This window comes from Coturnix japonica, chromosome 1 (genome assembly GCF_001577835.2).
Source record: "Coturnix japonica isolate 7356 chromosome 1, Coturnix japonica 2.1, whole genome shotgun sequence".
Classification (NCBI taxonomy): Eukaryota; Metazoa; Chordata; class Aves; order Galliformes; family Phasianidae; genus Coturnix; species Coturnix japonica.
Genome location: NC_029516.1, coordinates 133,142,389 through 133,169,075, shown reverse-complemented (window position 1 = coordinate 133,169,075; position 26,687 = coordinate 133,142,389). Strand labels below are relative to the sequence as shown.

General features: G+C 34.9%; 1 protein-coding gene across 9 annotated transcripts in view; it reads left to right on the top strand.

Annotated features, from left to right (window-relative positions):
* GPC5 (glypican 5) overlaps positions 1-26,687 on the top strand; it is a 519,876-nt gene that overhangs the window by 68,144 nt on the left and 425,045 nt on the right. For 8 of the 9 annotated variants that reach the window (XR_004305915.1, XM_032442040.1, XM_032442039.1 and 5 more), the window contains exons 4-5: positions 14,996-15,129; positions 17,723-17,848. Coding sequence is in view for 8 of the 9 variants with exons in the window: in XM_032442040.1 (XP_032297931.1) it covers positions 14,996-15,129; positions 17,723-17,848 (260 nt within the window). In the remaining variant the exon portion in view is untranslated. The remainder of the gene's footprint in view (positions 1-14,995; positions 15,130-17,722; positions 17,849-26,687) is intronic. The other variant, XM_032442041.1, reaches the window with a different exon arrangement.

The following is a 26,687-nucleotide window of genomic DNA, read 5'->3' as shown; positions in this document are numbered from 1 at the left end:
GATTTGAATTTTGAATAATGTACCATAATTGCTCCAGATTTAATGACTCTTAAGATACTTCTGTTTTCAAAATGGAAGATTTTATTCTCCAAAATAATATATTTTATTCAATTTCAATGAAAAATTAAGTGAGTGAAGAGTTCTATGCTGTTTTGTTTGACTGAATGCAAAATGCATTATTTTGATATTCCTGACTTTTTTATGCTTTCCTTTTCCTTTTTCCTCAGTAGACATAAGGAATATTAAATTTTCTTATTTAGTGCCGATATATTTGTTTGAAGATCAACTGTTGACTTTTGTTCCAGTAAGTTCTTCTCATATAGAATTACTTCCAAGCCTTAATAGCTAAAAAATCCATTTTTCACTGTTTGCATCAAATGCACATATTTTAACTATTCATAATCCCTTGTGGCAGCCATAACTTAATCTCTGTGTTATACTTGATCAGTCTCTCACTTTCATTTGTAATTCAGTCAGTAAGACTGTGGGGCATTGATCCCTTGAAACATAGTGATCTAGTTGGTCAGTACTGCTGAGTATGGCTTCAGTGTAGTTCAGATTTGTCCATGCGTTTGGTTGATTCTGAAATGTAATAATACATACAGTCTTTCAACATCCATAGAAAGAGGATATGAATTCTGTTGAAATTAGCTCATTAATATTTATTTATTTATCTTCAGAGTGACTCATGAACTGCTGAAAACTTAGATAACCAATTAATGCATCAGCAATCCTGACACGAGAAAGATGATTATAAGCAAGCTGATAATAGCCTGCTTAGGCATTCAGCAGTTTCTGCATTTTTAAAGCTGAATTTTATCACAATAACTTATTTATTTTATTTTATTTATTTATTTTGAGCTTTAAAGAAGCAGATAGAGGGGGAAAAATCTTAAAATCCATGGAGATGTGCTATATGCATACACAATTTTTAATGTAAGAATCTACATTGTACAAATCTAGTGTACATTAAGTTGCTCTGTGTGGTGCAGAAAGATCTTTTGCTTCCTTCTTGCTATTTTGAATCCATGCTATTAATTCTTTCCTTCTGCAACTCTTTTGACTGCAGGTAAATGCAGCATCAGTTCATCATCTTTACACCAGGACTTTTTTCCACGATTTTCTGCAGCTGTGCAACTACTTACATATTTAAGTATGGTCAAATATATATACGGACATATACTTAATGCCAGGTTCTGTGCTCCTAAAGCCTATGTATGTCCATCTATGTAATGTTTATACTCAGTGCTGTAGTAGGCCCTATGCTTTTTAGCACTTAGGAGCTGAAACAGAAACATTTTTAGCAGACTTTGTTTTTGTTTGTACACTCATGCAAATACAGAAGCTTAAGAGAGCAATGTCATGGAAAAAGAGGTGTGGTGTCTGTGCCTATAAAGGATCTTCTAACATCTTCCTGTGCTTTTAATGCCCAGTCTACCTTGCCACATGCTGATCTTTCTGAGCTGGGGTATAGCCTGGGAAAACCCCACATAAGGCAGTGGACTGTGCAGGCTGATGAGTACGCACATGCTTTGTAACACAGTTAAGTAGTGTTTAAAAATAAAAGAAAAACAAATGATTGAAACTTTTTACTAGTCTTAATAAATTGTTTTGTGTTATCTCCATTCTGTTGTGCTAGATGTTGCATGTCAGTCATAAGGCAGAAGGAAAAAGAGTTTTTAGAAAGATTTCTGAAGTTCTGGTCCGGATGGACCCTGTCTTTTCTGGTATGCATAGGTTAATGTTAGGGTTTCGTGTTTTGTTATGTGTGATTTAATAGCAAGGTCCCATTCTATGGAAGGGCAGGTTTCTGTGTCACTCACAGCATGATTTAATGACAGGTTGAACCAGGCTCACCTGGGTTACAGTGTGCTTTTCCGTTCTCTTCATCTGCGTGAATGGTGATTAGGCAGATGAAAGTTTACTTGGTGCTGGGAGAGGTCTCTTTTAGCTCTGGTTTTGTTTCACTGTGTGAGGACTTGTGCAATCATGCATTGCATAAGGAAGCATGGGGGCCTGAGAGAAGGTGAAATGAATTCAAGGCAAGAGCTGAAGGAAGTGGGGATGGGACCAGGAAACGAAAGAGTAAAAGCACAAGGCTTTATAATGAAAATCTTTCCTCCTAACTAAACTTTGCATTGAAATTTAATTCTTGAATGCCAAAAGATCAATCTTGTTTGAGATGAATGCTGAATAAAAGAGATGAAAAGAAATATTGATTAGTTGTTCATTATATATTCTGGGCACTCATGGTTTTGGTATCTGGAGGAAAATTAAGTATGTGACCATGATGTGGAAAACTATATATGCACACAGAGATGTGGGAATCAGAAGCATAACAGAAAAAAATATAACTATGCAGGCAGATTCCAGCATTTCCTGGATGTGGAAGTGATGAATTTATGCTGAAGTTTTCTACATTCTTGTATTTATTTCTGTATGTAATAACAAGCCTACAGAAATTTGGTTTGGAATGATGTTTTTAAAAGCAGTATGTCCTCACTATGTTCTAATCTCTGTGGACTTACACCAGACAGCTTTTGAAATAGTTGGAGATAATGAAAATGACAAATTTATTAAAGTTTTATTGTCCTTTTTCCTTCTATCTCAATCTAATCCTGAAAAAAGCTCTCAGTTATGTCTTCTGAAAATAAGCATGAATATATTTTATAAGGGACTTTTGTCTTGCTTGTTTTTGTTTGTTTGTTTTTGTTTGTTTTTATTTCATTCATACTAGAAAAAAGTATATTTCTTGTACTATAGAATGCTGGGAGTAAGAAGTTAATAGACTACATTTATAGCTTTTTTTCCATATTATTTTTGTTTGTGATGACTAGCTATATACTCATAAACAGTCTGAAGTGCTGCAGCAGTGACATGTTGAATTTCAATGATTCTTATTCCTATGACAAGAGCTATTCACAAACATTATCAATGACATGCATTTTATTTTTTTCTGTTCCTGCTAGGGTCTGCTTTATGTAGCTACTTTTTTTTTGAAGCTTCCCTGGTGAAAAATCACATGACCTTATTCAATACCATCCCAGAAAACAAACTATCTGCACGATTGCATTAAATCAATACATTCCAGAGATTTAAAAAAGGAATGGGAAGAAGGTAATGAAAAGCATGTTTTGATAATCTCAGATATGCACAAGACATATACCTGCAAGCTGTAGTGTATTTGCAGTTTTATTTTGGGGAAGGAGTATGCACGACTATTGACAAGAGACCAGATAACAGTATTTCTAATTGTGAAATGAAATTGCCATACCTAGATATATAGTAACTTGTTTATCAGGTTCAGGCACTTAAAGAGATGCAAGAGATCAGTGTCTTTTGAAGTAGTTATCCCGTGAATACACTGCTTTAGTATCTAAATCTGATTTATTTACACTTTATAACTTTAAACATGTCAGTACTATGACTACTGCTTCATAACTAATGAATTTTGATTGCTTTCTTAGAGTGAATTGGTAAATCATGAAGTACATTCAGAAGCTACTTTAACATATTAGAAATAACTATACTTTCATTGCCCTATTTTCAAGAAATCTTGATATTTGAAAATGCTAACTATAAATCTACTACATAAATCAGATCATGAAAGAGACTGAAAATTCATCACTTACTCAAAAACAAAGTTGTAGGTATCACAAAGATATATATTCAGCCTACTTGAAGTGAAATTCTATATTAGATGCCTTTAAGAATATATAATATAGTTTATCAAATGTAGTTGTGGATTTGATAACAATCAGAGATACAGTATTTTACCATAAGAGAAATATTTGGCTGTAATTCCAAGCTTTACTTAAAATGTCTGCACTTGATTTTTTGGCATGAAAAACTCAAGAGTTAACCATCTAATGGAAAGTCAGAAGAGAAGAAGAAAAATTATAAGCATTTTCATGAAAAATACAGTTTCAGGTAAATAAGTAAAAGAGGAAAATAGTAAACATTTTCTGTAAAACAATTCAATCTTTCTAAATAAGACTGTGATGTGAATGTCTTCTATTGCTACTCCCGCATGTTTCAGTGCACCTAAAAGTATATAAGCAAAAGAGATACACATTTGTTATCAAATACAGTGATTGTTTTACCAGTAAATTACCAGTGCTGGAGGAATCAGTAACCCATCATTCCCTGAGTTTGATGACTATGTATTAGATTGCTGCAAGATTTGTAAGGGCTTTATCTTTGCTTCTTTGAATTTCATTATTGTGCTTCATGTGTTTAGCATCATTCAAACAGATTTTAATTTTCTATTTTGCAATCTTTAAGAGGAAATAATTTGCATTTTCTTATGTCAATCCTCTGATTCTTTTAATTTACAGTGAAATGAGAAGTGTCATTTGGAATTGATATATTCAATATTTTATTGTTTGTAAACTAAGTATATGTATAAAATTTTTTTTCAGACGCTTTTATGAAGTGGCATAGACTGATATAAACTTGAGCTAAGAAGAAATAAAAGCTCTAATAATAAGAAGAATTAATTAAATGAAAATACAAATTCACAGCCTAGTTCTCCATGCATACGAGCAATTACTGTAAAGTAACATAATCACATATTGTTTTACACATTAAGCAGATTACACAGCATTATATAATTTATGGCTGCTTTGATTTATTATCTGTACTGTTTGCATTTAAACTGCAGGTAAATTTATTGATTTCATACATATTAGGTGCACTTTATCTGATTGGTTGTAGGTAAGGTTAGACAAATATCTAGCTGGCTCTTCTGAACAGTTGACTGCATCTATAATACACATCATTTGCTCCTGTGTATTCTAGCACTTGCAGGTTTGCATGTAGCATCCCCTCCCCTTATGAAGGAGTTCTCCAATGTTGTAGTAAAATAATAGCAGCTTGAGGGCAGGGACAACTTTCCACATTTGCCCCTCTGACTTCCTTTTTCATGTGCCCCTGCTCCTTTGTCATGACTACTGCTGTTCTGTTTGGGAATAGAATCATAGAATCACAAGGTTAGAAAGGACCTGCAGGATCATCTAGTCCAACTTTTCTATCACCATTACTACCCACTAAGCCACTGGTGCTGTTTTTAAGCCCCTCATTGGCATCAACCAGGGAGAATCTGTTGCTGGCAAGAAAATATCTAGCACTGTAGGGGAGGGCAGGAAGATGGCAGCTTACAATAGGGGTTAGGCAGAGTAACCAGCCTGGCTACCAGGGTAGCCAGCAGAAGGTTCATGCTGCCAGGACAGAGCATGCTGCTTCAATGGAGGAAAGCTACACCCACGGAGAGGTGTTAGACACTACTGCTTTTCAGATCATGGTTAGAGACCACGTGATCTGACAGATACAGCAGCTGAAGTACCTTCTTTAGCTTATTACCTTTTTTTTTCCGTTTTGAGATTATATAGGATATAAACTACTTTTTTTCCCTTGGCTTTTTACATCTTTGCTTGTGGTATTTCCCTCCAAAGCAGACACCTTCTGATTATTTTAATGATTTGTTTTGTTTTGTGGAATAGTGTGTGACACTGTTATAATCCAGCATACGGACTCTTGAGTAGCATTGTGCTGTTGCTGCTAGTACTGTGCTACAGGATCTATTCAGTCTGCAAGGGACAGGGTGAATCCTCCATTGTACTTAGCCCTGGTGATGCCCACACCTGGAGTGTTCTGGGCTCCCCAGTGCTAGAGAGACATGGAGCTATCGATGAGTCCAGTGGAGGGCTATGAGAATGGTTAGAGAACCGGGGTATCTCTCCCATGAGGAAATGATGACAGAGTTTGGACTGTGAAACTCTGAGATCAGAATGCTCATGGTGGAGCTTATCAACATGTAAAAACAGCTGAAGAGAGTATGCAAAGAGGACAAAACCAGGCTATTTCAGTGGTGCCCAGTGACAGGACAAGAGTCATTGGGCACAACTTATTGTCTTTCTGAAAGTCAAGAAGCACTTCTTTATGACAAGAGTGACTAAACACTAGCACAAGTTGCTCCAGAGAAATAGTGGAGTTCTTGGAGAGCTTCAAAAGCTGCCTGGACATGGTTCTGTGCAACCAGCTACAAATGTAGGCTGAAGATTCTCAAAGGAGTTAGTCACAAAGCTATATATCAACAGTATGTACTATTTATTTATTTATTTATCTACCTAATTATTTATTTTCTCAAAAGACGTACAAGTATTGATAAGCTGTGGGAAAATGAACCTTGTTTCAGAAACTGCACAGATACAACCTGAATTTGATGTCACAGCAAAATTCCTCACTCTAAAATGTCTAACTGCATTCAGCCTTGTTCATTTACAACTGTATGTGACTGTATTTTTACTATGAACTTATAAAACTGAGCTACATGCTGTATAGATCTTTTATACTTGAAAGGAAAAAAAAAAAAAAAAAGAAAGAAAAGAAAAGGAATAACTGAAATATGTAGTTTTCAGCAAAACAGACTTTGGGATAAAATTGTGGAATTCTACCTGAAAATTTTAGCTTAAGTCTCTGCAATCTTTACTTTGCAGAATTTAAATTACTTGATAAATTGATTTAAGTTCCTTCAGAAGATCGATATAAACTGATTTGTGGAAACTGCTGAACAGTAACTGAATTTTAAGTCCTCATCTCTTATAGTTCTGTATGCAAATTGCATTGTGTTGTAAAAGGTTTGACACCTAACTTAATACACAGTTGAACACCATCACCTTGCATTTCCATCCATTCACAGGTATGTGTGCAACTGCAGCTGTGAAAGACTGTGACGCTTGTATAGTATACTGACTGTTTTGATACATCAGTCATCGTTTGAATGTAACAAGAAGCAGGTATACTGTAGTCATGACCTCCATCTAATTCAGATGACTCTAGTGTTGTATTTCACTTCCTCAGTGTTTCAAAGTGGAAAAACTCCTTGCTTATGTCAAGAATTTGAGTTTTTCATATCAAAAATATTTTCTCCTGAGATTAAACTGGGCTTCAGTCGTGAGAAAAGAGAACAGAAAATTTTGGGAATATAGTGAAAATCAGCTAAGCAAGCTTGTGAACTGTTTTTAACTAGTAAAAAGCTTGCTTGGTTTTTGTTTTGTTTTATTTTGTTTTTAAAATTATTATTAAATGATAAGTTTTCTTCCTATATAACAGTACAGTTTGATGGCTCCTTTTTTTTTTTTTTTTTTTTTTTTTTTTTCTGATTTGATTCTTCCTTTTTGTTTATTCGAGTGGTTTATATTTACTGAGGTATGAAGTCTGTGTACATGAACTGAGGACAAGAACAATGTTTGTATCTGAAGAAATTAGAATCAAAGAATCACAGTCATAGAATCACCAAAGTTAGAAAAGACCTTTAAGATTATATAGTCCAACAGTCCATCTATCACCAATATTATATGACCTACTTGGCCATATGGGCACACCACTGGTTCATGTTCAATGTAGCATCGACCAACACCCCTAGGTCCATTTCTCCCACACAGTCTTCCAGCTGGTCTGCTTCAAGCAGTGGCCAAAGTGCAGGACCCAGCATTTGGTCTTGCTGAAAGTAAGACACAAAGCTAGTGTCTTAGGCTAGGTCACAATTCCTCATAATTTTTGTGTGAAACTGATGCATACTAAAAAAAAAACAAACAACAAAACAACATACAAAATCATTTGCAGTCCAGTTTTGCATGTATTCAGGAAAATAAGTGCAAATAGAGTGTGTAAAATTCTGACACAAATTTTACAGAAAGACAGTGTTTAAAAGGAAAATACAAGAAAAGAAACTCAGACCTCTCCTGTGCCAGGCAACTTGGAAGTATGCTGTGGTAGCCTTTGACAAACGTTTTTACAAAAACTCTGAGCATTATGGATGCTATTGTAAATGCACATATGTATAAAGGATACATATTTAATGTATGGTTTTATAAAATCATTAAGGATCCTGATTGCTATATGTACAAATAAAATGAAAATATAGAGCAGTGTTAGTGATTACTGTATAGAAACATAATATGTTTTGTAACAACTTTAAGGAACTGATTTTCTGAGACATCATTGGCTGTAAATTTAGGTGAGTATTAATAACAGAGAACATAAAAATATAAGTAAAAACTAGAACTTGGTGTGGAGGTTTTACAAGGCATTATATAAGTTTAGTGATACTGATAGACAATGAATTATTAATGCAGCTAGCATTTCTGAGAATCTAGTATTTCTTCCCCCATTCCAGATTACTTCTTAGGAGATTAGTCATTTTCCTTCTGGTAGTAAGTGTTTCAATGTCTTTTCAACCTCTTATTTAAACCTGGATAAACCAGTGTTCTGTGAAGACCTTTTATAAGTACAAGACTGTCACTTACTCACACACATGCATATTATGTAAGGTACAGAATTTATCTAAAAAAGTAGTTTGCTTCAAAATCTCTGGATCTGCACTCATAGTTGTTTTTTTTTTTCATTGTTTTTTTCCTTCTCATTTCTTATTTTTTTCAGGTGGTTTTAGATTCTTGATTATCATAAAACCATGGACCTCCAATTATATAAGGAGTGGTTGACAGAATCTTACACTAAGTGAAATAATACATTCTGACTGGTATTGTAAACATACACTTGTGTTAGAAATCTTATTTTCAAAACTACTCTTCACTCTACAATTTTGCCAACCTTCCACAAAATGTAAGGACAGAGTGCAGAGATGCAAACACAGTCAACTTGTCCTGCTCTCAGAAACTCGTTATGCATTGTAGGTTGTAATATGTTGTGTTCTAAGAGTGCAACATGCCTGATAAAGGCTTTTGGTGACCCTGGGTAGACACATGGTTAGTTTTAATGAACAATTCTGCCAGTATCAGACAAGAAGGCAGTGTTAGCCCTCTATGTTAGAGCTATACTTTCAGGGCACACAGAAATAAAGAACAGTAAAGTACGTTTTAGCCACTAGAGAACATCGATATGTCAGTCTCACTACACAGTGGGAGCTGATCTTGGGAAAGAACTACTGCAGTTTTTATATAATTGATTTACAGAGGAGAACCACAGAATGTTTTTGCTGAACATAAATGAAACACCTTGGCATCCACTGAAGCAGACTTGGACTGGGAGAGCTGGCAGCCTCTCACAAGAAGCAGTTTTGCTGAACTGCCTTTGATGAGTTTGAACTGGCAGTTCTGTATTCTGGCTGCAGGATAACTTGGCTGAGAACATTAGGATTTCCCCTAACATTAAGCCATTATAAAAGATCATTTCCTTCCCACTCACCCCATTCAGAAGAAAAAACTATTTTTACTGCCTGAGCTACTTGAGTATTAGTCCCTCATGGAAGGAGTAGCAGAATTAAAATCACTTAAGACTTTGATAATTAAAAAGGAGAAGATGCAAATTAAAAGTATATTAAGTAACTCATACTTAGTGGGCCATTAGATGTTATTTTACAGTCACAATGTGCAGAATGAAGAAGGAAACCAGAGATAATTAGCAACTGATAAGATATGAGAACAGCCTCAAGAACCCATGCTTAAACTAGTTTTAGTAGAAGAGAAGGGTACAGGTCCCAGTCATATGCTGGCTGTAAACTGTGGCTCCCAGAATCCAAGACCTTGGACATCAGTCTTTTGCAAAGCTCTATTAAATTTTTCTTATGAAAAAAATAAAAGAAAAACACAAAACCACCACTATTTCATAACCTGTTAGTGAGTTTGTCTCTTCTTTGATCCTCCATCTTGAGCATAGATTGTAATCTCCAAGTACTGTTTTATATATAAATTTTTGGAATGTATAATCCTTTCTATTCTCTCTCTTTCTCTCTTCCCTCTCTCTCTCTGCTTTTCTGGCTTTCATATTTACCCACTTTACATTAATGGTTGTTGAAACTCATCTGGTTGGGTGTGGGACAAATTACCAAATTTAACAAGGCTGCTTTGAATTGACTGCTTTGGGAATGGACTCTTTAGTATAGAGTCTGTGATGATGGGACAAGGGGAAATGGTTTCAGTCTAAAAGAGATTAGATTGGGTATAAGGAAAAAGGTTTTTTACAGTGGGGGTGGTGAGGCACTGGAACAGATTGCTTGGATATGTGGTGGTTGTGCTATCCCTGGAGATTATCAAAGCAAGGCTTGATCAGGTCCTTTCCAACTCTTAAGGATTCTATAATTCTATGAATTGAATTTGTTCTTTTATGAGCTTGAAGCTACTTCCATCTCTCTTTAATAATTTATAAATACATCTTTTTGTGTATCAGCTGAGTAAAAAAAATAACTGGTTTGAAGTTATTATTTGTCGACTCCATTTAAATTTTGCAGGTGTTTATAAACTGAATATTTAAAGAATTGTGCAAGCATCTTTCTAAGTATCAACTTTAGACTGTAATTCTCTGGACTGTTCATATTTTCCCCATCCAAGTTGTGTTGGACTTCTCTCTTAAAATCTGTAAAATGATGAAATGTATGTGTGAAATGAAGAAAACTTTAAGTTGCTGCTGTATCTCTAAAGTTCTGATGTCTAAGAAGTCTTTGCCAAGAACCCCAAGGCTACAGTGTAGAACGAGACAATTAGGAAACAGTGCAGTATTTCTCCATGATCTGCCTATGTTGTAAATACCAGTAATGTTCCACTGTTCATTCCTGATAGTCTCATTAATGTGCTTTTCCTGTTCTGCAGGAAAACAAACAAACAAACAAACAACAACAACAACAAAATCCTATTTTAATTAATGTTTCTTCTTCTGGTATTCAAGAGCTTGAACTTAGGGAATCCTTTAAAATTTCATACACCTCTGCACTCTCCCACATATTAAAATACGTTTTACATTGCGCTAGAAGTATGATATTGAGCCAGCATCTGTTAGCAGCAGTAGGCAGTAAAAGCTTGCTCTAGTGCTTGGAAATGTCGAAATGTTGGCGCTCCCTCTTGTGGTCTAACTGAAAGAAGGAAAATCGCGTTAAATCAAATGTATGTATCACGTTAAATCAAATGTGATGTCTGTACTGTGTCTCTGCCACTAGTGAATACCAGGCTCATGTGTGCTAGCATCTTAGGTTAATTAGATCAGATAGATCTGTTCATCTTTCTTATATAATTATTATCTTTTCTTGTGCATACGGATGCAATGGAAAAAGGTATTTCTGTGAATGTTTGAATGTATTCACTCATATGTATGCATACATAATTGCACACACACACATATGTACATACATACATACTTGAGTGCTTGTGTTTATACTTTCTTTTCTTAATCTTCCTTCAGATTTGTAGACAGTCATGATACTTGTCAAATCCAAACCTACCTTTATGGCACCCGTGTCACAGTACTGTTTGTAATTGCTTTTACTAAGCAATCTTCTCTCAATCAGTCAAATTCCTGTTTGCAGCCAATTTTGCATATTCCAGAAAGGTCTCACTACTGTGTTTTATTACATTCTGTCTCACTCCATACCTTGACTTTAAGATACCACAGCAGTTCTATTATCAAGTTTTTAAAGAGGTGTTACTTTCATTTCAGTCTTTAAATTAAATATAGGATTTCAGAATCACAAAATCACAGAATGGCCCAGGTTGGAAGGGACCTTAAGGATCATGAATCTTCAACCCCCCTGTCAACCTGGGCCACCAACTTCCATATCTAATACTAGACCAGGGTGCCCTGGGCCCCATCCAACCTGGTCTTGAACACTTCCATATAAATGATGAAATCAGAAATAACCATTATCACAGTGGTGAAAAGTCCCAAAGAATGTGACTGATTTGCCCTATTGAATATGTGAATGTAGAGAACATCATTGTCCAGTCCTCTTTAAAAGCAAAGGATACTCGGGTTTTCCCAATGATGTGTAGCCAGAGATGTTCTACTGAATCTCACCACAAAAAGTCAAACTGCCATAAAGTTCAGGGGTGGCACTAATTGCAATTTAACTGCATGGTTATTACAAGAGCTTTTAATTAACCCAGTCATCATACTGTGGCATACAAATTGTGCATAATAACAGCATGCTGAGTATAATGACAATAGGTTTGTCTGAACTGTGAAAATCAGGAGTTTCATAATTTTCTGAGGTTTCCTTTTAAGCCTTTATATATTGTTTTTTTTTGTTTGTTTGTTTGTTTGTTTTTTAAAGAACATTTGACCAAAGAGTGGGGGAAAGAAATCAACTAATTGAATAGGCTTGTCTGTTTTAAAATATTACAGCAGTTTTTATTTTTTCTTGAAATTCTAGATTTGTAATTCTCTTTTGAATAATATTTTGAGGCATTTTTGTCAGTCTTGCTTTCATCAGAGTATTTTCAGTTCCTTCTGAGAATCATTTTATACTCCAAGCTTTGTGTTTTTTTTGTTTTTTTTTTTATTTTTATTATTATTTTTCATTTCTTTATTATTTTTTTTTTTTTTATTTGAGGTCAAGAAACGCTCCTTTTGTGGAAATGTTTCAGTGGAAGTGGAAGACAATAAGAACACATTCTGATCAAATATTGCTGCAAAATTATCATTCATGTAGTGAGCGCACTCCCCTCCTCTCAAACTTCTGATTCCAGTCTTTGTCTCTGATGAATGGCAGTAATAGCACTGGATAATTTTGGATGATTTTTTTTTGCTTTAAAAGTTATCTTTGCAGCCCAAAGACTGAAACCGTGTGTCTAATAGATGTTATAGTTCTTCTGAAAGCGGTGGAAATAAACTAAGTGACATTATACTTGTGCCATGTACTCATTCTAGAGACTTGAAAAATGCATCTTCAAAAAAAGTAGACATTTATTAAACATTATAACCATTATTATATATTATTAGACTTTAAATCTTATTTTATATTTTATTTTATTTTACTTTAATGTACCATCAACTTTCTACTGGAAAATAAAGGTCTGAGATTTCAGTTTTAAATTTTTTGGCTCACAGACACAATGGACACCTGAAGGCAAGATAATACTCTATGACCTTTTCACGGAAACAACAGCAACTCACTGAAGATGCTGTGGCAGTGAGGAAGGCAAAAGTCCATTTGCCACCCGTGTACAGTTAGTGTCTTGAGTATGACATAAAAATCACAGCCAGCAGTGAGCACTTAAAAAGAAACAGATTGGTGAATGATAATGTGTGATGCATTTAACAAGAAGTAACTGACACCACACTAGTCAGCCACTCAGACAGGCAGTGTTCCCAGTGCTTTAGATATAAGAGATATGGGAATGATAACAGACAGTGACATCATCAGAATACCTACTTGTACACGCTCATCCTGCAGAAACTATGTCTGAAGAAGTAAGTGACTTTGCTAAAGGTTACTGAGGTAACTTTCAGCTGTGAGAGATGTCGCTACCATTAACAGAACAGCTCCTAGCATTATGAGTATGATGTGTACTTTATGGCAATGACAGAGGTGTGTGTGGTGCTGCATAAGCACTTTTTACAATTTAACTAATGCTGTTTTCAGAATTTTCCATAGATGTCTTCTGAAAAGAAAAAACAAAAAAAAAAAAAAAAGAAAAAAAGAAAAAATTGGCTATTTGTTAAAAAGACATTTCAGATAACAACTGGAGTTTGAGATTTTGACAGTACTTATGGATGTGAAGTTTAAGATTACCTTTTAAGGTATTTATGGTTTACTTGTAAATGTATAAGTGAATGCAAAATTCCCCAAATGGCACAAAACATTTCTTGAGGCATTGAGTCAAAGAGAATGAATCATAGAATCATAGAATGGTCTGGGTTGAAAAGGACCTCAAAGATCATCTAGTTTCAATTCCCCTGCCCCGACCAGGCTGCCTAGAGCTACATCCAGCTTGACCTTGAATGCCTCGATGGATGGGGCATCCACAACCTTTCTGGGTGACCTGTTCCAGTGTGTCACCACCCTCTGAGTAAAAAACGTCCTCCTAATATCTAACCTAAACCTTCCCTGTCTTAGTTTAAAGCCATTACCCCCTTGTCATATCGCTATCAATCCATGTAAACAGTTATTAGAATTCTGAAGCAACCATATAATAAATAAAATGGGCACTGTCCATACTGTCAGGCAGTGTGACCATAAAACTTCTGGTTTTCTTTATTTGTTCATTTCAGTCAGAGTAAAATGAAGTGGCATTCTATTTTAAATTCTCTGTGAATTCTTCTGTTTTCCTTTTTCTTTTAACAAGGTTGACTATGTATTGAAAACAAGTTTTAATAAATCACATGCAGTATTAGTTTTTCAAGTAGAGCATGCACAAAATATATGTACTGGTTTGTCTGCTTAATATCTTGTCTGATGTGATCCTCAACATGAAGTATATCTTGTTTAATAAATACGTATGTCATTAATTACTTTTCTTTAGTGACTAGGAAGAATAATGAGCTGTGAACATGGATTGATATCCTCTATAGTGGAAAATGCTCAGTATTACATTTTTTTTAAAAAAGCTCATATGAATTCATATGTATTGACATCTAGATCAGAAAACCAGATGTATAAAATCAGTTAGTATTTTCAGCATCTATGGTCTGAATCATTAAACATGCATCTCGGATCATTAAATTTACATCTTCCAAAGTTGTAATGCAAGTTTCTGTCATGCTTAAGTGTTCAGTGTATGCTCTGAGTAACTGTGCTGAACATGCTGTAATAATTCATCAACCCTGGAAGAAATCACAGAGTTTAATGCATATTAAAAAATATGATTGGAGTTTATTGCTGAAAAATAGAAATGTGCTGCTGTTCATTACATGTCATGATCTCTGAGGTTACTGTTACTGTCTGCATAGCAGTTTCTTGACAGGAAGGGAAAAAAACAGCATCAATAAAATACATGTAGCTTGCTTATACACCTTGTATTCCTTCAAAAGGAGTGATTTCATTTGTATTTTTCTTACACAAAATGAAATGCAATTGTGTGTTTTCTGCTTTCACTGTGGATACAGTGTTGACAAGTATGATAATTAATGATATTTTTCTTAGCTAATCTTCATGATGTGTCCACGGATTTTCATGCGAAAATGGACTTAAACAGAATAAAGAGAAACAAAATATATTTTTTTCTTACATATGCTCTTTACTTCTTAATGTCTGTTTTCCTTTTAGGTGAACAAGGTATGTGGTCCACCTGTAAGGAAGCCTACGCAGTCTCCACATTGTTCTTTTGATCGGAACAAATATAGCCAAGGACTGAAGATGTTCTCAAGAGATGTCGAAGAAACTCTTGCCAGCAGAAGAAAGTAAGACATTAGTTTTACAGCCAGAAAAAAAGAATAAAGTAAGCCATTAATTTTACAACAGAATAGGTTATATTCAAAGTAATGGCATGAAATAATGAAGGGAAAGAGATGCAAATGAGAATTTTGTTTTGGTCGGCTCAGAATTTCATCAGTCAATATCTGTTCCACATTCTAATATCTGACTTCATCTGGGACTGTTCCATGATGTAAAAATGTGATGTCTGAGATGACCTCAGGGGGGAACTTTGGGGACATCAGAGGAGCAGACAGTAAAAAACAATGAAGCTGGGGGCGTGGGGAAGCAGATTGCGAGATCCACTGGTACAGATTTCAGTTTAGCAACTCTACAGTTCATTTCACTTTTACTTGCTACCTCCTGGATCATCTACTTCTTTATCTGTCACAATCATTTTATATTTTTCTTTATATTCCCATGGCAACTGTAACAACTCCTGGAGGAGAAGAGCAACTTCAGCAATTGCTTACAGCTTGCTTTTAAGGAAGCACAGTTCTCCCAGTCAACCACTTTACCTGCTGGTAAACTGTGGAGGTATACTCCCAGCCACATTCACAAGTTTAGCAGGAAAGAACAAGCTTCTTCCAAATGACGCAGACTTGATTTATGACAATGATCATAAGAACAGGAAATGAACAAAATGACTCAATTAAATGTGTGAGAACTCCTAAGAGTTCTCTAATTTCTCCATATTCAGCTTCAGATGAAAATTTTCATTTTGAAGTATATGTTGGACTATCTCTGTCTGAACTTTTTACTATCAGACAGTTTAAACTTCAGCATTCCGAGCAGATGAAACTGTAAGCAAAAAAAGGAGAACATTTCCAAATAAACTGCTGAGAAATATTAGTAGCTTCCACTGACTGTAATTGCACATTTGTGCTCAACTGCCTGTAGTTACATGCTGTCTGATCTAGAAGAGGATGATGTGAAAATTCAAATTCAGACCATCTGCCCTTCTAGCTACCTTGATCAGACATCTACAGGGGTTGAAATCAGTTATTACTTATACATTAACTTCATCTTTGCCTCGGGTTGTGTTTGCTAATAAACTGAATAACTGACTTTTCTGTTACAATGCAGTTTGTCATAAGATGTGATAGCAGCTCTATTTATTTCCATTTCTATATGGAGTTGATTGGATGGATTGGTTGTACAAAAGAAATTCCAGCTATTTTTATGAGAAGCCTCTAATCACTAATTTTCATTCAGAACATAAAACCAACACATAGTTATAGGCAGTCCTACTCAATGTAAAATGGAAAATGCAACTTTGTGGCCAGAGAAGTACGTGTTACAATTATCCATGGTTGGGAGAGAACAGATGAATCATATTTATGTATTTAAAATATATTGCACATATGCAGTCAAAAATGACTCTGAGACTTTCAGAACTGCAGTTTTAGGTATGCTAATACAATCAGCTTGCATTAAATAGTTATAGTAATTATGAATCCCTATACTTTGTGTAGAGTCTTCTGGTATTCTAATGGTGGACTGCATATAATACTCATGTTTTATCTGTGTTAGTTTATAGTAAACAATAATTAAGAGTTTAATTCCTTGTTCCATTTAGATCTACAATAAATAAACATACAGAAATATCTAGAACTTTTTATTTTTTATTTTTACAACTCCAAATGCCATTCAATAAGGTAAAATAAACTGAAGCTTGTTGGTTTTATAGAGCAATGAGTACAGAATTTGTTGGCACCATTCTCCTTTGTGCCTGCGAGTCATAGATAACTCATATACTGTGAAATTCTAATCCTGAATAAATAAGTATTTTAATTTTTCACAGCAGGAATTGGTCTCTCAGCAAGAGATTTTCAATAAATAAGCAAACAAATTATAAACATAAATATCACAATTTATTTACAAATATACTAACTAAAGAAACCCACCGATTTCTTTTGATTTCAGTATAAAAACTTACTATCAGCTCTGGGCATCTTGGCAATTATTTAAAATAGCAATACATAATTTATAACTTAGCAGCATAGGGCGATAAAATTAATGTCATTTTTCAGACAGTAATTTAAATATCTACTAAATATTTAATGTCTACATCTTAAACTCATTCTACCTAAATCATGAATTCCCCATAACTCTAACCGGTACTCTTTCTATTACTTGTATAACTGTGCAGGGGACAGATTGATAGTGCTGAAAAACATGTGACAATAAACACCTATTTTTTTTAATTTGTTATGCTTTAATAAATAAATAAATAAATAAAAGTAAAATAAAAACGTACATTTCTATAAATGCAACATTTTAGACTGTATCAGAACTATACAAGAAAATTTCAGAGTCGAGGAAAATTATTCCTGTTCCAGAGCATGAACAAATTGTTTTGTTTAATTTTCACACATAAAAGTATCAACTCTGTGAACAACTGAAATGTACCTGAGGGAATCCTACTTAGGTAACAGAAAATTGGCAAATTGATTTTAAAAAAACAAGATACTACTTAGAAAAAGCACATTCTGTATCTTCTTGTAGAAGTGCACGACTGAAGTACTGCATAATACTGTTGACTGACACTATCAATTGCTTCCGTATTCCTTTGTGCAGAGAATTTATCAGCCACCTTCGCCTCTACAGAGCCTTTTATGGTGGCCTGGCTGATCAGCTATGTGGTAATGAGTTGGCAGCTGCTGATGATATCCCATGTTGGAATGGAGAAGATGTTGTAAAAAGGTACCTTTTCCACTCTCTTTTGTATTTTTTTTTCCACCCTGCATTTTTCATTTCTCTAAAATAGCTTCCATGTGGAATCAAGTGCATTATTTCCCTGAGTATGTCAAAAACAGATTGAAACACAAGTCAGAATGGGTTTCTTAGGCTTCATCTGAGAACAGTAAAAAAAATCTGTGTCTTACTGCTCCTCAGACATTTCTCCTTCAAATTTATGGAGCTTAACCATACTCTGGTTAGAAGAAGACGAGTGACTCACATTTACAAAATATAATTGGAAAAAAAATAATAGCTTTTTTTTTTTTTGTTGTTGAGTGCGTGTGATTTTTATACAGTACTTCTTTTAATATGTAGTTTGTGGTAAGGATCTGAAAATATTTGCTTAACATTTTCTTTAGCTCTGAGGAATGAAACAGACTCTTTATACATGTGCCTTCTCAGGAGAGGGCTATAAGTTAAAATACTAAGAGAAGATAAAATATTTTGAAGGTGAAACACTTGTTATTTTACATATGCTTTTGCTTGAGAAGCATCATTCAGTAGCAATGGCAAAAAAAAAGAGAAAAAATAAACTATTGTGCTCTTGGATGACTATGTTTGAAATTAGAATGTTTCACAACTTACAGGATGCTAACATTTGTGGATGTCACATGGAATTTCACATAAATTATATCTATGCTTCATTATTTTCATCAAGAAAAGAAGTATTTCAGCAGGCGATGGAAATCTCAATATTAAGAGGTTAATTGCAATTATGTTTTATACAGATCTGTTAATATTATTATAGGTATTATCAAAAAAGGTGGCCATAGGCTGTAAGGTGAGTTAATAAAGTAAGAGAGAACTGGTACTAAGCAGAAAAGCCAGTGACAGACTGCTGCTTTAACTTGGGTTTTGAGAGGCAGGTTCTGCCTGGCTGATGTGGTCTCCTTCTATGACCTCATCTCTTATGGCAATATGACCTGCTTAGAAGATGAGGAAAAGGCTGTAAATGTTGTCTATGTGGATTTTGGTAAAGCTTTAGACACCGTTTTTCCCAATATTTTTCTAGATGCTCATGGTGATTCTATTTTGAAACGGCAAAAATCACTGGAAACATAAGATAGATGTGATTTTAAAAAGCCTTTGTTGCTCTTCTTTCTCCTTTTCGTTGCATTTTCATAAAGGAAGTAAGTTAGTATTTTAACAGCTGTAATATTGCATTTCAAGCAAATCTTATAGCTTTCACCATATTTCATATCACCTAGAGATTATCAAATATGGATGGGAAAAGGTCAGAGAAATAGAAAAGAGGTTATTATTGAAATGAAAGCTTGCCTAACGGTTTACATTTCATATGCTTCTGATATTTCCTTTTTGCTTTTTTTTTTATTAATTTTTAAATTTTTTTTTATTTTTTTTTAATTATTATTATTATTATTTTATGTGTATGTGTGGTTTTTAATATCCATAATGTCATGACTGTGTTGTTCTTGATTCTGAAAATAGTCATTGTTCTGAGTCTAGCCTATTACATGGTGTAGGGTCACATTTTTATCAAAACTAAGAATCTGTAAACATGCCAGGCAAGATTTGTAGTTGACAAGCCTTTCAGGAGCAAGACGATTCTCACAAGGTCCATTTCATTGCAGAATGAGGGATGATACTTCAAATAGATTCTTTCCACTTTCAGCCTTTCCACTGTTTTAGACAGCTGTGTGGCTACAGTGACTGGTTATGAAAATGTTTCTTTTATAGGCATAATTGAATCCTGTGATGATATACACAGACTAGAGTGTTATAGATTTCATGAGATTCAGTGGAAAAAGAGAAATTACAATTGGTAGGTTATGCATACCAAAGCATCTGAAAATATTTGCATGAAGAAATTCAGAATTTCAGTAGTTACTTATTTATAAAGCTATGCTAACAGGAATTGTACAAATAGGTAGGAAAGAGTAGGAGATAGATTTAACTGACATTTATACAACTTTGACTGTCTGGAGCACATAACTGGAATGTGAATTAAACATCCGCAGAGGAGAGCTGTATGTGTATTTTACATCTCAAGACCTGTGATTCTATTGAAACAAAAATAGATGTAAGAGAAGGAAATAGTAAAATTACATGTGTTGAAGGATTCAAAAGTAATGGAGGTTATTAAAAACAGCTAATCAAGTTTTGGAAGAAGAATTTCATACAAAGTACATATCAAAAGTATCCAAATTAAGAGAATCAAACAGCACGGTTGATTTTAATTGCTGAGCAAGCTGTTAGAAAGTGATTATAATAAGCATCTATCATCAAATAAATGTTTAGCTTTGGCACAGCTTCTAGGCTGGGGAAAAGAATTTTCTCCTACTATTCTTAAGTATTCTGAAATAAAAGTACAATCCTGTATAATTTCTTAGCCAAGAAAACCAGACAAATGGTTATATAAATAAATTTGTTTGTTTTATTACTAGTTATTTATTTATTTTTAGATGGTTCTTACCTTATAACAAGGCAGAACTAAAATTACTATTGAAGGCACCACTTGCCACCTATTCAAAAGATTTGCCTGAGCAACTTAAAATATAAGAATAGACCATTAGCTTTTACTGCTTTTCCTTATATGCTGTTGCTAACAAGGATCAGCAACAGATGCCTAAAGAAAAGCAACTATAAATATGCACTTCCTAACAACTGGCAAAATCAAGACAAACTAACCAGAATTGTTATATACTTCTCCCTGAATTCAGGAGAATCCTTTCATTACGATTTATAAATTTGCATTTGAAAAAGTGCTGGTGTCAGGATATATTTTACATCTAATTAGCAACACCAATAGTTTTATCATCAGTGCCATTATTTTTACCACCACCAACCCCAAAAGAAACATCATTAATGTCCTATCTTGTTTACAAGAAGGAGTGGGTCTCATGAGAATCGTTGTCATCATCAATGTATACAACAGAAGGCATTTCTGTTTCTGTCAGCAACATGTAATCCAATAATAAAAAAATGGTGTTTGTCTCTTTACTAGTTTTCCAGTATAACTTTTTGTTGTCTTATGTTTTGAGAAATCTCAAATACTGTTCTTGCTTAGCTTAATGAATTTGGGATTTAGAGTAGGAATCTAAGCTATTTCAGGGGAAGACAAAAAGTAGAAGAAAGAATAATACTGATTTGATCTGCAACTCTGATCCCTCTGTCACTTGCATTTAGGAGATCCAAAACTTTTTTTAAGGGAAAAAATTAAATGGCATATAATTCCTTTGCTTAAATTATTTGTGGATTTTGTTCTCCATTTTGTCGTGAAATATACACATAAAATATTCCTGCTTTAATAACTCTAATATCAGTTTTCAACATATTTCATTTGATTACCTCTTAATAAATGATCTTTTTTTCCTTCGATCTTGAACAAATACATACTTTTCTGTAGTGTTTGTTGTAGGAGAGAAAGAACAGTGACCAAACTCATAGAAATATTTGAATTCTGTCATCATAATAGCTTCATTCTGGAGTGTTAGATATTCATTTTACACAGCCTCAAAAAATAACTGTATATATATACACTATATATACTCTAGAGTTTATCATTAGAGACCTGTGGCCTGGTAGGGGTTTTTCCAGGGTTCAGGGCCATTTCTTCATAGTTCATGACATACAATGGTGAAAATAAATTCAAGTTTGAAATACAAGATATTTTTCAAATTATATATTTAGTAATATTTCACAATGAGACCCCTTCCATGCAGTGACGTTCTGAAGCATTTCATATTTCTAAAAGCAAATTATTTATCACCCCATCAACGGCAGTTTAATACAACAGCTCTCACTGTGTTATTTAAATAATATTTGAGTTGTGAAAAAGCTCAGGGATTCTCTTTCACTGCAGTGTTCACAGTTGCAATGTATCAAAATGCAGGCATGCCAGTCCAGGCAGGAAACTTCTGAGTACTGATGGCTGCACAAGTGTTCACGACTACAGCATTTTACAGATTTTCCTTCCCATTTTAGCAATGATAAGTTTTGTCAGCTAAAGACTTTTCACAGATCTGTAGTCCAGATTTTCACTGAGCATCCTTCAGCAACCAGATCGATATTAGTGAAAAGATTCTGCTGGTTGGGTTGTTTTTTGCTTGTTTGTTTGTTTGCTTGCTTGCTTTTACATATTTACAGGAGGCTTAATTACTTTTGTTATTTTTGAGCAGATTTAATTTTAGAGACCTGGGAACTGTTTAGGAGTCTGGTCTTATGAGAAAACCACAGATTTTTATTTATTTATTTATTTATTTTTAATGCATCTAATTGTGGTAGTTTGCAGTAAATTATTGTCTATGTATAAAGATTTATTTTGCTTTGTAGTCCTATGTTAGTGGATATTCGGTAAATTATTATGCATATGGTCTCATTTAATTAATGCCATTTATGTAATATAGTTGATAATTAATAGGCATTCATATAATTTTATTAATGCATTTCAAAGATTGTCAGTTATTTTTTTTTTCTTCTTTTTCTAGGAATGGGTATTGTCCTTTCCAACTGTATCAAATTCTTCTTGCTGCTTTTTCAGTTAATAGAATCAGTGTTTCCTCCTTAATGAAGTAAAACTAATCTGCCATTCTCAACTGTGTCTGTGACCATCTACTTCAAAAGTACTGTGTTTTCTGTTCTCTTTAATAAAAGTTACAATTTCTTATCTGCCTTAGCAGCTCTTCTTCTTATACTCCTCTAGGATTATATGATGGGAGGCACAAATTGGCAAAAAAATTTTATGGAGACCGTTCTGTTCCAGCAATTGCTATTCTACGCTGTATTCTCAGGGTCTAAGTATTTTTTAGCGCTTGACTACATGTTGACACTCAGGGAAAATAATGATGCTTGTGAATTCAGAAATCAGTATTGTTAGCTCATTTTTTACTCAGTTATTTGAATAACAAACCAAATTGAAGACACTTTGATTCAGGAAGAATTTTAATTATGAAAGTGTGGTATCTCAGAAATTTAATGATGCTTTGCTGGCCCATTTGCATTTGCGTCTTTAATATGCTGTAAGTGATGTTTTGAGTTTACCCATGCAGACAAGCACAAATCAGTAATAATTCTCTGTGAAAAAGACTGAAGCTAAAAATAAATGGCCCGGGTTCGAATCCCCCCTGTGGAGCAAGTGGTAGAAGTGCCACTCTGCTACACAGGGGCTCGAATCCCGGGGGTTGGACTCGATGATCTCTAAGGTCCCTTCCAACCCGCACGAGACTGTGAAAGACTGTGATAATGAATGGGTGGCATGGGAAGAATATGGAAATGCCATCCAGATATGCAGAGATGGGATCAGGAAAGCCAAGATGCATATGTAACTGAACTTGGCTAGAGATGTGAAAAATAAAGAGAAGGGAATCTACAGGTACACTGGTCAGCAGAGATGAGCAAAAGATAGTGTAGCAGAGAAGGCAAAATTGGATTCAACAGACGTTGAGGAGGTACTCAGTGAGTTCTTTGCCTTAGTCTTCACTGGCCATCAGGCTTCTCATGTCTCTCGGGTCCCTGAACGACAATACAAGTACTGGAGAAACAAAATCCCTCCCTCTGTAAGCAAAGAGCAAGTTTGAGACCACATGCAACACTAAATTTGTACCACTCTGTGGAGTCAGATGATACTCATCCATGGTTTCTGAAGAAACCAGCTAGTGTGGTTGCCAAGTCACTCTCCACAATGAAAAATCAGGACAAAGACCCTGGTGACTGGAAAAAGGGAAATGTCACTTCCATCTTTAAAGAAGGGAGGAAGGAAGACCTGGAGAACCACAGACTGGTGACCCTCATCTCTGTGCCTGCAAAAATCATGGTGCAGATCCTCTTGGAAATTAAGGCACACATTAGATGAGGAGGTGATCCAAGACAGCTAGCATGGCTTCACTAAGGGCAAATCATGCCTGATCAGTCTGATTTCCTTCTATGTTGGAATAACAGCATCAATGGACAAAGGAAGGACAACTGATGTTATCTGCCTGGATTTGTGCAAGGCCTTTGGCATGGTCCTGCACCATATCCTTATCTTTAAGTTGGAGTGATATGTATTTGATGTCTGGATTCAGAGGATAAGGAATTGGTTGCATGGTCACAAACAGAGGATTGTGATCAACAGCTCTGTGTGTGGGTGCAGGCTGGTGATAAGTGGTGTCTCCGAGGGGTTAGTGTTGGGACCAGTGCTCATCAATAGCTTTATTGGTGGCATAAGACAGTGGGATCAAGTGTACCCTCAGCAAGTTTCCTGATGTCACCAAGCCAATTGTTGCAGTTGACACAATAGAAGGAAAGGATGTATCCAGAGGGACCTCAACAGGCTTGAAAAGTGGGCTCACATGAGCATTCTGAGATTCAACATGGTCAAATGCTAGGTGTTTCACTTGGGTTGTGGCAATCCCAGGTACGTGTACAGCCTAGGTGGAGAACTCATCGAGAGTAACCTTGTGGAGAACTTCAGGTTACTGGTGGATGGCAAGCTGGACATGATGAAATTCTACTGACATCTTTTAGATGTGCAAAATTTTGGTGTCTTATCTGAACTTGCTGAGGCTGTATAGTTAGTGAAGAGTGCCATATCCTAAACAGCGCTGGTGGACCAGCTGTTTTTACCCTCTGTAGCAACTGGGAATGAGTCAAGATGAGCAGCATATAAGAGCTGCAAAGCTTATGTAGTCGGAATCTTGCCCTCAAGAACATGCAAGTCAGAGGGAAAAAAACTTGTACCCTAACAGAGTAAATGGAAATAATTCCTAATTTATATCATGACTCTCAGAAAGAAACTACAGATCTGGATTGCTTCTACTCTGTGCCTCAGGGAGCTGTAAGTTACAGGTCTAACACTGTGCACCACCTGCAGAAGATGATCACTGAAGCTGAAAGTTCTCTGAACACCAGCAAGGCTCAGTCAATCACTTTACCCTGCATCCTTTTTTTGCAGATTCCTCTAGGATCTTAACTCCACTGTAGAGAAAGAGCTAAAGTGGCAGATGCTTCAGCACTGCTATTGGAACAGTTCAGAGTGATAGATGCAGCACATATGATGAGTCAAACAGATGCTCATGACAGGAAAAACTCCTGTCTCAGCTGTGTACACAAATTGGACTGGAATACATGAAGAGAGTCCATATGTAAAAAGATCCTACACTTGTTCAGATGGGCATTTTTCTATAAGAATTCAATCAAATTTTAAACTGCTTGTGATTAACATTGCCTTTTCCCCTCTTTCCAGAGACAGGAAATAGATCTTGAATGCAAGGAAGTTAGCATTTGGTGTTGTTCTGAGTAAACAAGATTTCCCTCTGTTCAGATGACTAACAAATGAAGATACTTTTTTACAAAGCCTATAGTTAAATCACTGTCCCAAGACAGTGTGGAAGCAGAAAGTATACCTGGATTCAAAGTTTGGACAACAAAATGTAAGAATTTGTCAAGGACTACTAATACTAACTTTATCAGTATAGTATAGGATATAATATGTAGGATGTAATTCTGTCTTCTATAAATTGCCAGAAAATAGGAGGCTGTACACAAGGAAGAGGAAGGAGAAAGTATTGATGTTTTCTTCTTAGTTTGTACTGGCTGACCTTAGAGAGTGGTTGCTGTTACTAGATTTGAGCTTCCTGAGTTGTGACATTTCTGAAAGAATTATTTTAACTTCTTGTCCATGAGTGGGTATTTCTGAATCATTTTCATCTTACACAAAAAAAGAGATATTGATAAAGAATCAAATGGGTACAAACAGTTATAATCTAATGATCACTCTCATCTGTATGTTCATATCCATTAAGGTCTGCATATGGTGGATCCACAGAGATCTGCTTTTCAACGATCAATCAAAATTAGGAGTTGAGAAGTAAAAATTATAGCAGAAATATTATGAATTTGTAGGGACTTCTCAACAGTAATGCAAGTATGTTTTATTTATTTATTTATTTATTTTCTTATTTTCATACAGTATGAAGAGCTCAAATTGTTACCTAATTTCGTGTCATTTTTTAACTGGAAATAAAGTTGATGTGATTTCTTTTCCCCCCTTTTTCTAAGTCGATCTCTTCCTTTTTTTGATTATTTTTTGCTACCTCATATTTCTTGGTCAGCCAGTTGTTCTCAGTATTATAAACCATATTATTTTATTTCCTTTACCTTTCACTTTACTCTTCTCCTCTTTGCATTCCATTTATTAATTGTTACTTCCTTAGAATTATGTTAATCATGTAATGATGACAGAGTGGGCTTTGCCTTTTTATTTTGCCTGATTTTGTTCTTGGTTGCCAAAAATAAGTTTAGAAAATAAAATGAGTTGGTTTACAAATATTCTGGGATGGAGTCCTTGTTCTGTGGAATTCTGTGAGGAAAAATGCATTTTAAACAAATCAGAAACAAACATAGGAATTAGCGTTTTTTTACTCCTGTCATTGAATTTTATATTTTCCTGATATAAATTCAAGTGACTACTAAATTTATTCTTTCAAGTGATTTATGGAATGATATGCATGATGTATGTGAGAAAGCTAGAACGCAGCATTGGTTTCAAATACTTGTAATGGTGAGTATTGTTTGTATTAAATGACCATGTTAAAATACAAACTGAAAAGAAAAAAAGAAAAACTGTTAAAAAAATTGTTTGTTTGTTTGTTTGTTTAAAAGCTTTGCTAATACTCATTAGGTCCATACCCTCTCTGGTTAGGCCACAATTGTTTGCTGCTTTTCAAAGTTTCATTTTTTCCACATATTCATTGCATTGCCAATTGCACACTGAGAGAAGCAAAAATATTAGGTTAATGTTAACAGTGACTGATTTTTCCTTCTGGTGATCCTCAGGAGAAAGCCGTTGTATCAGGAGATGCAG